This window comes from Leishmania mexicana, chromosome 34 (assembly GCF_000234665.1).
Source record: "Leishmania mexicana MHOM/GT/2001/U1103 complete genome, chromosome 34".
In the NCBI taxonomy this organism is placed as follows: domain Eukaryota; phylum Euglenozoa; class Kinetoplastea; order Trypanosomatida; family Trypanosomatidae; genus Leishmania; species Leishmania mexicana.
In genome coordinates this window covers 448,584-460,621 of record NC_018338.1, presented here as the reverse complement: position 1 = coordinate 460,621, position 12,038 = coordinate 448,584, and the positions used below count along the sequence as shown (strand labels likewise).

Below are 12,038 nucleotides of genomic sequence, written 5' to 3'. Positions count from 1 at the left end.
GGGGGTCAGATGGGGTGACACCAGCGCCGGTGGATGCGAAAAATCAAACAACTCAGGAGAAAGAGCTGGCGGTGAGGAGAGCATACACAGCTGAGCGATCGGTTGTTTGACTCACCTTCCCTCTGTCTGCAGGGAGAGTGAGCAGTGAAGGCGCCAACGGGCGCAACGTGAAATGGGGACTTCCGCGAAGAAAACGAGGAGAGGCAACGAGCAATATTGTAGCTCCCCTCGCGAACCGAACCAAAAGTGGTGACACGTCCACGACAAGCTAGTCCCCAGCTGCTCCAGTGTCCGCGTGTGCCAAGAAACAACCTTGCCCTTGTGGGGCACAGAACAGGAGTAAAAGCGAAGAAAAGAGTGTAAAGACTGTAGCGACACACACACACACACACGCGCAAAGCGAGCAAGAGAGATCGAAGAGGTAAACAGTAGAGGAGTCGGGGAATATGAGGTGAGCAAAACGCGATGCGTGCGCGAAAGAGAAAGAGGCGTATGATCAGCCTAATCGAGAGTCATCCGGGGTGCCCGAATAGGTGTGTATGGCGAAGACACGTAGAGGAATACAGTTACTGTCTGCCTACTCCCCTTTTTTCTGCCCCGTATTGCATGGGAAGTGTATTGGAAGATACAGAGTGTGGTAACTGAGACCGATGCACAATCACAGATCTTCGCAAGTCGGTGGTGCACTGGAAGAAGCGGTGTGAAGAGCTGCCTCGACCGGGCCCGGTGATCTCCGATCACCCAACCGCGTCATCATAACCCCGGTCTTGACACATTCGGGGCAGGAAGTCCCATCTTCCCTCCTCCTAAAACTCCCGCCCTGAAGCAGGGGGAGCGGATGAGGGGGAGGGGGTCAGAAACGGACCACTCGACACGACCACGGACACAATGAGCATCAGCCCGAAAAAGGCACGAAGAAAGCGACGGTGCAGCTTTAGGGGGGAGGGAGGGGGGGGGGCAGACACCGACGAGGAGATCGTCCATGTCTCGCCGTTCTCCCCTTGGACGGAGAGCATGCGACGGCGACAAAAAAAGAGGAGAACGCTAGCTGGCGGGATAACAGGACAGACACGGGAAAAGAGACATGCAATGTTGGCGATGAGTCACACTTTCAGTACATATATATATATATATTTGTGTGGATCACTGCCCACATGTTTGGTGGAGAGCGCGGTGGCACGGCAGCGGAAAAGACCAGCATCAAGAAAGATAAATGGAATGAGTCACAGTCGCGGGAAGGGTATGGAGGGGGCCGCGCATGGCTAATACTACACCTCTGTTGGTGTGTATGCGTGTGTAGCTTCACGGGCACCCGTCCTTGCAAGCCTCCACATGACCAAAAGAAAAGCAGTAACGAGGGACGGCGTCGAGAGGGCCCCACGACGACAACCAAAGTCGATGAAGTCCACGTCCACTTCATGAAAACAACAACAACAGGATTGCCCTTCCGTGCGATTCTCTCTGGTGACCCCACCTCTCTTTTTCATCGATTCTGCCCACTTCCACGTGGTGGACGCGTTGCGCAGACGACACGCGCACAGATCTATTCCCATGGAAGAGGATACAGCAGCGAGAAGAAGAAACACCGCGTGCCGCGGTTGTTACCAAGGCAGCGAGGAAGGATATCCAAGTCCCATCAAATAGGCGCAACGCTGAGACTGATGGCACGCAACGTGCGGCACTGCTCACATCTGCGAGGGGAGCGCGAAATGGCGGTGGGCTTGGAGGGAGAATAAAGGACGTGGAGGTGGAGCTGAGTGTGCGCCATCCCTCTCGTCAAAGAAGTGCAGGGTACACTGCATCAGAGTGGTGGTGGTGGGAGAGGGCACATTCGCACAGGATGCAATCAGAAGAGAGACGGCGTTCGCGGCAATGGCGTGCTCTCAGCGTAAGGGGAGAGAGAGGGGGTACCATCGCTGCGCCTTGACGCGCTGGGGCACAGGTTTCCATTGGGTGTGCGTGTGTGTGTGTACGCGCTCACGATTTTGTGCGCACAAGATTTTCGATCTTGGCGGTGCGGCACTCCGACACCACTCGCAAAAAAGGACAGGTACATTTTCTGGCCATTTTGACTTGATAGGCAGCTCGAGAATAGGGCAGCGGGGACGGGTTTGTGCTGGTGCGACAGGGAGACAAAAGGGGGATAGACGATACTAGAATAGAATGGAAAGTAAAAGATGAGTATCTTTTTCAGAGGTAGTGGGCATGTCGAGAATTGCGCGCAGGGAATGTGCGTGCGAGTGGTAAATGACCGTGTGGTTTTTATGGTTTGTTTTTAGGGGCAACACTGAGCTCAGAGGGGGAAAAAGGACTGCTGCGTTGTTGCGGAACTGCTTGACACAGGCGTTTTCCGTATATTAGCGTTGCCTCCTTCTCTTTCCATCACCCTACGTCGCATTCCCTTCACGATTTGTTCCCGCCAGCGAAGGTGACCCCCTAAAAAAAAACAGAAGAGGTTCAGGAACATGAAGAGAAAATCATGGACAAGATACATGTAGAAAAAAAGAGAGGATCAAAGGACGGCGAGCAAAGGGGGGAGTAGGGGGGGGGCAGAGAGCTGCTACATGCACATGGATGAACGTACTCGTACATCCATGCACTCTCCCCGTCGCTTTCACACAGCGAGTCGAAATTCGAGAGAGGACACAGATCGACGTGGCCACTAAACGGAGAGCGTGGGGAAGAATAGACTAAGGCGCACGCACAAGGGGAAAACAGAAGAAAAACGAAGAACAAACGAGGAAGTGGCAACGACTGATGAACAGTCTGCTACGCTCTGCCCGCAGATACACACATCAAAACACAGAGAGATGGTGCAACCCACTCACCCCGGGGTCACTGAGACTGCACCAGAAAGGACAGAAGAAAGAGGGACCCCGAGACGGGAAGGCATGGACACATATCCGATCTTTCTCGCACACGCGCAAACGCGCTGCTTCCTCTCAGAAGATTGCAAAGACAAGTGACCCAGCGGGTGTGACTCGGCGCTACGCGAATCTTTCTCGTTGGGTTGGTTTGAGCCTTCCACGAAGCACCTTGGGGAATTAGAAAAGGGTGATGGTGGCGGCAATGCTTGAAACATGTGCAGGCATTTGCTGCGATCTCCCCTGTCACTTTCCTTCTACTCACCCCCTTCGAGGAAATGGATGTCCACCTTTCGCCGCCGCTGCCTTCTGCCCCTCTTGCGATTTTGTATTGGAGGAGAGAGGGGGAGTGTGAGGAAAGGCGCAGGCTGTCAGGGTGCGTGCGTGTGTGTGTATACTCTGGCTGATTCGTGGAGAAAAAAAGAGGAGCAACAACAACAGACAAAAAAGCCAAAGCGAAGAGGCATCAAAGATAGACGAGACAAGAGAGGAAAGGCAGCGCAGGCAACAAGGTGAAAGGCAAAAACAAAAGAACCGCAGAGGTCACGAAAAACAACAACAGCCAAACGACGATGACAACAACGGAGAGAGAACCACCACCACCATCACAGCCCCCCTCCCTCTCCATACCAAGGAAAAAAAATGGGGTCAAACTGTGTACATGGAAGGACGACAGAAAGCAAACAGCGGCAAAGTTCCACTCGCCCCTGCCTCTCCGCCAGGACACACACACAGACACACGTTTACACTCCAACGCACGCAAATCACATTACCCTTGAAGTGCTGAAGACGCCCTCCATAAAAAAAATGGCCCTGAGAAGCCGAAGAGCATCCATTACATCAAGCATAAATATCAGTCAGCCATTCATCAGCAGGAACAAGCAGCAAAACGGAATAAAAGTTTTTCATAGCAGGAAGACACCGGTGAGTGCGTTTCTGGCCCTTTTCTGTTTTCTTCCTGCCGCTGAAATGGTAATGCACGGGCACACACAAGAGTCCTTTACACGTGTGCGTGTGTGCTCCGGATGTGCTGGTGTGACCCCTTTCATTGTGGTAATGCCCAACTCTCGCTTGCACCTTGTATGAGCTGTCTGCATCATATATATATATATATTCGTTTTCCTTTGTACGTATGCTGCACTCATCGTTGTGGACGTCACACCGTCCTCCTCCTCCCACGCTCACGCCGTGATGGCTCGTACACGCATGCACTTGACAGAGATGGAGAATAAAAGGACGGGTGTGGCAAAAAAAAAGACAAAACAAAGGAGAAGCGGTGAGTGGGTGTTGCGTCATGCATGCGGAAAAATATTACCTTCTGTCTGTGCTTGTGTGTGCGCAAATGTGAGCACAAAGCTCGAAAGAAACACAAGCATGCCACGAAAACAACAAGAAAAACCTGCACCACACAGAATCAGAGGTAGCGCACGCTTCACACACACATGCACGCGCACGCACGCACGTGCGCAGTGTGGCGCGGTACCCAGGAGCATACCGCACCAAGTCAGTTTCAAAAAAGGGAAGAAAGCGCACGCAAAAACGGTAGGAGCCTACAAGCCGGGGAGGGCCAGAGGGATAGAAACGAAAAAAAAACGGGGAGACCAGTCCTCGTGAGGTGATGGGTGTTGTGTGCATGTGAACGCAGCACAGAAAGTGAGGTTGACGTGATGTCTCGCCTCATTCAGCAGTAGCGCACCCTCCTTTGCGCGCGCGTGTGCTTTCTTTTCTCTCTCGCCCCTCCACCCAGGTGTGAGAAGCGGGGCGAATGGAATTACACAGAGACCTACGCTGTTTTTTTTTTCGTGGTTGTCTTTAAATCTTGGCCGAGGGGGGTTCTGTTTCATCCACCGTGCGCACGAGGTTCATGTTGTAGCCGAGACCCTTGAGGGCACCCTTGACCGCACGCTGCATGATCGGCGGACCGCAGATGGCCACCAGAAGGTCGTTGGACGGCGCCTGCACGGCGGAGCGTAGCAAAGCGGTATCAACGAAGCCGACGCCATCGGTCCACTGGGCAGGAGGGTTGTTGAGAACGAAGTGACACTTGAATTTCTCAGAGCCGTACTCCTCCTCGTAGCTCTCAAGCAGGGTGCGGTACGTCAGCTCCGATACGTCCTCGGCGGCGTAAATGAACTGGATGCTCTCGATCGAGTCCACGAAGGGCTTCTTCACCGCAGCCCGCACAATCTGCAGCATCGGCGCGACACCCGTGCCGCCACCGATGAGGGCGAGCTTTCGAATCTTGTGGCCACGGAAGAAGAAGTGGCGCTCGGCGAAGCGGCGGTCGATAATGAGACCCCCGCACGCCTTCATCTCCACCGCGTCTCCAGGCTGCAAGGCAGAGATCCACTCCGCCAGGCGGCCCTTGTCGGCACGGGCAAGGATGCCAATCACACCGACATCGTCCGGCAACGTGATGGGGCTGTAGTAGCCAATCAGTCGGTGGCCGTCCCAGTCACCGCGAATGCCGATGAACTGACCAAGTGCAAGGCCAGTCCTCTGCAGCGCGCCGGGCATGTTGAAGCGCAGCACGCGCGAGCCGGCACCGTACACGCCACCCTCGCGCACCTCACGCAGCACCACGGTCGACCACTCCGTCATGGATAGCCCCGTGTTCTTCTTCTGCAGAATCGTGGCCGCACGGTCGCCGGCGATCTTGCCAAAGACGACGCACTCCAGCAGCGAGTTGCCGCCGAGACGGTTGCCACCGTGCACGCCGCCCGTCACCTCGCCAGCGCCAAAGAGACCAAGAATGGGACGACGAACGGGGGTCACACCGCTATTGTCTATCGTCTGCATCTCCGCCGAGGGCGAGATGAGGCAGCCACCCATGGTGTAGTGGATCGACGGTGTGACGAGGGCGACGTAGTAGGGCCCTTGGGTACCCAGCACACAAGGGAACACGCTCTTGCCAGTTAGCGGGCAGGGGTTTAACTTCTTGGAGGAGAGCTCCTCGTACTGCTTCAGGGTTGCCACCACATTCGCCTCCGGGCAGCCAATCAGTTTCGCCAGACCAGCGACGCTATCCACCTTCTGGAAGAGACCGAGGCGGTTCCAGTAGAAGCCGAGGAAATTTTTGCCGAAGAGCTTCGCCGCGGTTTCATTCAGCACGCAGTACGCGAATTTGCTGCCGCCGGACCCGGGGTACTCGTTGTCCTGCGCGATAATCGCCTGCGACACGACGGAGCGCAGGTCCAGCTCGTTCACGAAGCGCTCACCGTTCTTGTTCAGCAGCACGCCGCCGGAGCCACGCAGCGCCTCGGGACCGAGGTACTTGGTGCGATTCGACGGATCCTTCGGGTCTAGCAGACCGGTCGGGTGCAGCTGCACCTTGTCCATGTCTACCAGCGCCACGCCCAGCTTGCTCGCCATCTTCACACCATCACCTGTGGCCCATACACCGTTGGTGGTGGGGAAGGACGACAGTTGCGGCGCGTACTGCTGCAGGAGCGAGTTGGGCGTGTGGTCGTTCGAGAAGCCGCCGGTGGCGAGAATGACAGCGTCGGCGTTCAGAACCATGGACTGCCCGCTGGCCTGGATGAGGTGGACCCCCGTCACGTGCTTCACAAGGACGCCATCAGGGCGGACACGGCTCGTGCTCTCCAGCGCTGTCACTGTAATGCCCGTCATCACAGTAACATGGCGGCTGAGGTCGTTGACGATATGGTTCTCCAGAGTCTTCATGATCGTGAAGCCCACCGGAACCGGGGTACCATCCGACTTATCTGGGGCGCGGTGGCAACGCTTGCGGCTCGCGCCGCCGAGCTGCGACAGCACTGTCAGCGGCACGCCAAGCTCGGATAGCCACTTCACCGCGTCGGAGCTCTTTACAGATAGCGTCTTGACAAGGCACGGATCGCAGTTGCCACCCTTGCCGGAGCGGTGCGTGTCGCGCTCAAAGAACTTGCCGCCGTCCATGACGCCCTGCTTCGCCTGCGCACGTGTTCCCCAGGCGTTGATGCCGGACGTTGCTTTGGCGCTGTTGCCGCCGAGCTTTGGCTCCTTCTCCAGCAGAATCACATGCGCGCCACAGTTGGCCGCCTCGATCGCAGCCGAGCAACCGGCCAGACCTCCACCAACGATGATCACACGCGCCGGCAGCGAGCCCTTGATGCGCTTCGCGCGCATCTCCGCATCCTCCGTAGCGATTTCGAGCATCTTGGCAACACGCTCGCCCTCACGGGTGTAGGTGGTGTAGTCGGTGACGGTATCACGCACGTAGCGCCAGTTGTCCAGGATGCGGCGGACGGCCGCCGGGTCGTTCTTGAGGAGCGCGGCGGTGGCCAAGGCATCGGCGTATATGCAGCTGCAGCACTTCACGGAGACCTGCGCCATGCCCGCCTCGGTCGGCTCCAGCAGGTTTTTGGACGTCGGATTGAAGGTTGACGAGTACACCTTGGAGCCGGGGCCCTCAACGAGGTTCTCGTAGTCACCGCTAGTGGCGATGGCCTCGTTGTTGAGGCGGACCACACGGATGAAGGACCGCTTGTCCTCCGGGACCACAGTTCGAATGTCCGCCAAAGCGGGGGGGCGCACGATACCGACGGCCCAGGGCTGGCTCAACTGGTTCTTGCCACTGGCACGGACATCACCGCCCCACTCGAAGAAGACGTCGTCGTAGCCGAGGCTGTTGAGGTGCTCCACGATGTAGTCGATGCCGTAGCCCTTGTTCACACCACCAAGGTCCAGCATCGCGTCCGGGTGCTTGCGGGCGATCATGCCACGGCTCATGTCAATGGAGAAGCTAGCGTTCAGCGTGCACTTGCTGAGGAGGTCGTTGACGCGCTCCGCCGGCACCGTCTTGCCCTTATGGGCGGCCTCGCGCAGCTCACGGACGAGCGGGCCGACGGCGGGGTCGAAGACGCCGCGCGACGAGTGGTACACTTTCTGGCAGCAGGCCATTACATGCTTCAGAGTCTCAGACATCTGGTGTTCCTCACCGACCGCCAATCGGTTGACGCGGGACACCTCGCTGTTCTCGTTGAAGTTGTTGAGGAGAGTGTCGACCACCTGGAAGGCAGCCTGGAGCACTTCCTCCGCATCTGCCGTGGCCTTCTCCATCTCCTTGGGGTCCGCCACGACGACCTTGAGAGTGTACGGGACCGTGTGCACGAGGCCCTTCTTTAACAGCTGAGCTTTTCCAGCTGGTGAGACGCCGCCGCCCTGCAGCATCGCGCGGGCGGCCGCGTCGCGTTCCTTCGCCGCGCGCTCGGCGTCGACCGCCACCACAGATGCAGAGGTCTTTCCATCCGCCATGGTTAAGCTCTTTTTTCTTGGTTTCGGCTTTTTTTTGGCTATCGGTAAGGAACGGAACTCTGCTGGCGGAGAGAGCGGAGGTGGGGGAGGAGGGGTGAAGACCAGCGAACGGCACGGGCAACCACAGATCCCGGGCTTTTGTCAGAGAGACTCGAAACGATGTCAAGCCTAACAGGATGGAAACACGAATGAAAAGGGTAAAAAAAATGCGTGTGTGTGTGGAGTTGCTGCTTCACTTACTCATGCAGTTGCTGTTGGGAAAGAGAGGGAGGGAGGGAGGGGGGGCAGGGATGAGCGGAGTGTGGGAAGGGGTGGCGGACGCATGATGTCTTGTCAGTGACGGGGACACCCCTTCGTCGACTTTTGCCCCCACATGTAAAGAGGCGGTTAGGGGGCGTGAAAGGTGCTTGCATGCCCACCTGGTTACTCACGGTGCACTCACCTCGTGGGACGCTGCGGGTCCATGGAGCGTGCGGGACACGTGAGCACCTGGACGCCAGCCCATAAAAGAAGAGCAAGAGTGGCACGTCATCCACTCCTCTCTTCCCGTTTTCTTTGTCGGGGTGGGACTCATATGCAGTCGAATACCCCCTTAGCAGAGAACGGCTAGAGAGGGAGAGCGCGGGTGCGAGTGACGGGGAGAGGAGGAGCAACCAACAGATGCACTCAACGTGCGCCGAAACGACGCCACGGCACCACTCGTTCCAGGACGGAGGTGGCACCGGAGCAGCACCATCCTGCATGCATATCATGCAATCAGGGCCGCTGCGTACTCCGTCCTTCTTGCCCATTGCACCTCAGCAAGCGGCCTCACCTACGCAAAGGAAGAAAACTGTGCGTGCGTGTCTCTCAGGACTCCGTCTAGTTCCGTCGCGGCGGCTGCGACAAAGGCGATGTCTTGGCGTCCGGGGAGGCACCCAGCTCGTGCCCATACGCCAAGGAGTCCAGCACCGTCGCCTGGGCTTGGCCCATGTTCATAGAGAGGGCTGGCCGACTGAGCTCCTTCTTCGGGTCCAGGCCGGTCGCCTGCTCGAGAAATCGCGTCAGTTGCTGTTCCCCGAGTCGACGCGTCCGGGTGCTCTGGCTCTCCGCAGCACCCCTGCTACCAGTTGGGGCAATGTCATCATCATCGAGAACACCAGGCAGCGAGGCCGGTGCCAGTCCCTCTGTCAGCTTCGCCACCATCTTGTACGCCTCCAGCCGCAGACCATCGCCCACCACCAACTTACCAGGGCTGCGTGTCGTGTCTCGCAGGTACTGGCGGGCCTCCTGCATCGGTAGTGCGTTGAATTCGGGGGCGATTTCACGCTGCAGCTCAAGGCCGGCGCGAAAGGTAGCGAGGCGGCGAAGCTCGTTGCCGCTCTCCTTATCATGCTCCATCCATCGCCGTAGGAGGAGGTTGTACTGCTTGCCCCATTCGTAGTAGCCGTCCCTGAAGTGCATAACCTTTAGGTAGCCCATCCAGCTCAGAATCTGCGCTGCCATCAGCGAGCGCGGCCCGTACTGGCAGTAGCAAATGATGATATCCTCTGGCCTCGGCTTGGCAAAGCCGTAGTCCTGCATGAACTCTTCCGGGGCCGCGTGAAAGGCCTCGAAGAGCTCGTGGGCGGGCAGTACCTTGGCGCCTTCTATAATGCCCCACGAAGTCACTTCGTTCACGGTGCGGCAATCGAGTAGAACAAAGCCGTCGTCGTACTCGGGACGAGTCGTATGCAGCAGGTCCTTCTCTTCCGCGCTCAGCGTCTCCAGCACCGCTCCCGACGCAACAACCGGCGCCTCGGTGGTCGTGGCCACCAGCCCACTCTCGCTACCCTCTGCCTCATCGCCCCCCTTCAGCTTGCTGAGCCAGCCAAGACCGAGCCCGCCTACAAAGGGTAACTTGACGACCTCGTTCACAGTCGACGTCATCTTTTTGGTGAGCTCCTCTACGCGCTGCTTAACGGCCTCCTTCTTGGTGAGGAACTCGTCTCGGCGGAGGTTGCGGCTTCGGATGAGGCTGGCGATGAACTCGCAGTCGACTTGCGGAATGGAGCGGTCAATATCGTCCAGCGTCGGCTCCGGCCACTCAGGCACGGCGCCGCCACCGCTGTCAACGATCGTTGCATTGCCTTCCACGTCGGCGGCGGTTGTCGAAGCGATCGCCTCCCTCGGGACAGGGGAGGATGACGTCAGCGGCGCCGCACTAGTCGCGACATCTCCGCTGGGGTGCTGATCCTCTTCCCGAAAAGACGAGGAGGAGTCGGCGAAGGCGTCAACGTTCTCCTGTAGGCGGCGGAGTTCCTCCTCCGCAGCCGCGAGGTCCTTCGCGGCGAGCCTCGCGTCAATGGTGCTGGCGTTGACATTTCGGATGGCTGTGCTCGGTGCTTCATCCTTGCTACCCGCCGACAGGGAGCGTTCACTGGAGCGGAGATGGCCGCTGTGCTGGGCACTAGTGCTCAGTCTGAATCGCCGCACTCCATGGGTTGTGTCATCGCCTCCCGCATTACACCACCGTTGAAAGCGGTCGTGCACGCAAAGTGCCAAGGCACCAGCACTAGGGAGTCCAGGGACTGGTTTCGTCGTCTTTTTACCAAGACGCATGCCGACCTGACGAGGCGACAGGCCGTGACTGCGCTGCCCCACGCCGCGACTGGAGACCGCGGCGGAGCTAGCGGTGGCAGCGCCGGAGCGCAGCATGTTCACGGTTGTCACTCTCTGTAAGCTCATGGTGATGAAGGTAAACCAAAAGAGGGAGTGGGCAGAGAGGGGGTGGGTGGGTGATGCTGGGAACAGAATTGCTCCATGCGTGGTAACAACACACACCCACCACCTCCTCTTCACTACCGGCTCTGACAACTGAGGTGTGCGTTGAAAGACACGTAAATCAGGCAAAGGGAGGGTGTGGGGAAGCGATACCGTACGGAAGGAAGGCGGTGGTGGTGGTGATGGTGGTGACGAGGGGGGGGGGCTGATATTCTTCTCGCGGCAATGCTACTCCGCTTGATCGCTAATGCTCCGGTTTTTTCCTTTCTGAGGACATGTGCACTCACCACTATCTTATTACCTTCGATCTATGCCTCTATCAATATTGCTACTCCTACGGATGTGTGTACAACAATACGTGTGTGTGTGTGCATGTAGCTGAAACGGAGAGGATATAAACACACGGGTATAAGGGGGACGAGAGCGTCAGGGCGAGAGGGATCAAAGTACAAGGTACACTAGCGAAAAGCGAGCCTGGGATGAAAGATGAGGTATTTGGTGGTTGCATGGGCGAGAGAGAGAGCAGTCGAGTGCTACAGACGAAGCTTGCTCTGCGCATTTCACAGCCCCGACAAGAGGTCGTGGATCCCGAAAGAACGAGTGATAGGGGTCACGTATGCACTCTCGCACACACAGACACACACACACACACATGGACACACGAGCCGGGAAATCAAGATCGCTTATCCGTCTGTTTTTCTGTGCCTCTCCTCGCCTTACCGGGACACCATCAGGAAAGGATTCTCGCCTCGCGTTGTCCACCAACCTCGATCCAACTCGAAAACATCAAGCCCATCAACAACTGAGGAGGAGGTTGGGGACGCCCTTGGAGCGGCTAATTTCTTCTCTTTGCATTCTTCGGTGCCCTGCTCCCGCGAGCCTCTTCCCCGAGATTGTCCGTCGAACCACCAACACCGACCAGTGCACGCGCCGTCTTGGCTTTTTCCTTGTTGCTGGTGCGGCAGCCATTACCGTCAGATCTCGTTTTCACGCATCCGGCGCATGTACTCCTCGTGGTACGTCGCCTTGCGCTTCTTGTCCTTGTCCACCTGATCGAAGGAGACCCGGTGTGCCAGCATCTCCTGGATCTCCTTCGCCGGCGGGTACTGCCCGGGGCAGATCCACGACCCAGGCGGGCGGCACACGCGGTTTGCCGGGTCAGCAACCCACTTCTTG

General features: G+C 57.8%; 3 protein-coding genes across 3 annotated transcripts in view; all 3 read right to left on the bottom strand.

The window, feature by feature from the left end:
• Positions 1-4,676: 4,676 nt before the first annotated feature.
• LMXM_34_1180 (putative NADH-dependent fumarate reductase) lies at positions 4,677-8,120 on the bottom strand (the record flags this gene model as incomplete). Its single annotated transcript, XM_003879065.1, has 1 exon — positions 4,677-8,120. The coding sequence occupies one exon, from the start codon at positions 8,118-8,120 to the stop codon at positions 4,677-4,679; it is 3,444 nt and encodes a 1,147-aa protein (XP_003879114.1).
• An 861-nt stretch (positions 8,121-8,981) lies between these two features.
• On the bottom strand, positions 8,982-10,796 carry LMXM_34_1170 (conserved hypothetical protein; the record flags this gene model as incomplete). Its single annotated transcript, XM_003879064.1, has 1 exon — positions 8,982-10,796. The coding sequence occupies one exon, from the start codon at positions 10,794-10,796 to the stop codon at positions 8,982-8,984; it is 1,815 nt and encodes a 604-aa protein (XP_003879113.1).
• A 1,040-nt stretch (positions 10,797-11,836) lies between these two features.
• Positions 11,837-12,038, bottom strand: part of LMXM_34_1160 (putative oligosaccharyl transferase subunit) — a gene marked incomplete at both ends in the record, with an annotated part of 2,559 nt that continues 2,357 nt past the window's right edge. Inside the window, one exon of the mRNA XM_003879063.1 lies at positions 11,837-12,038. This exon is cut by the window's right edge and continues 2,357 nt beyond it. Coding sequence (XP_003879112.1) covers positions 11,837-12,038 — 202 coding nt within the window.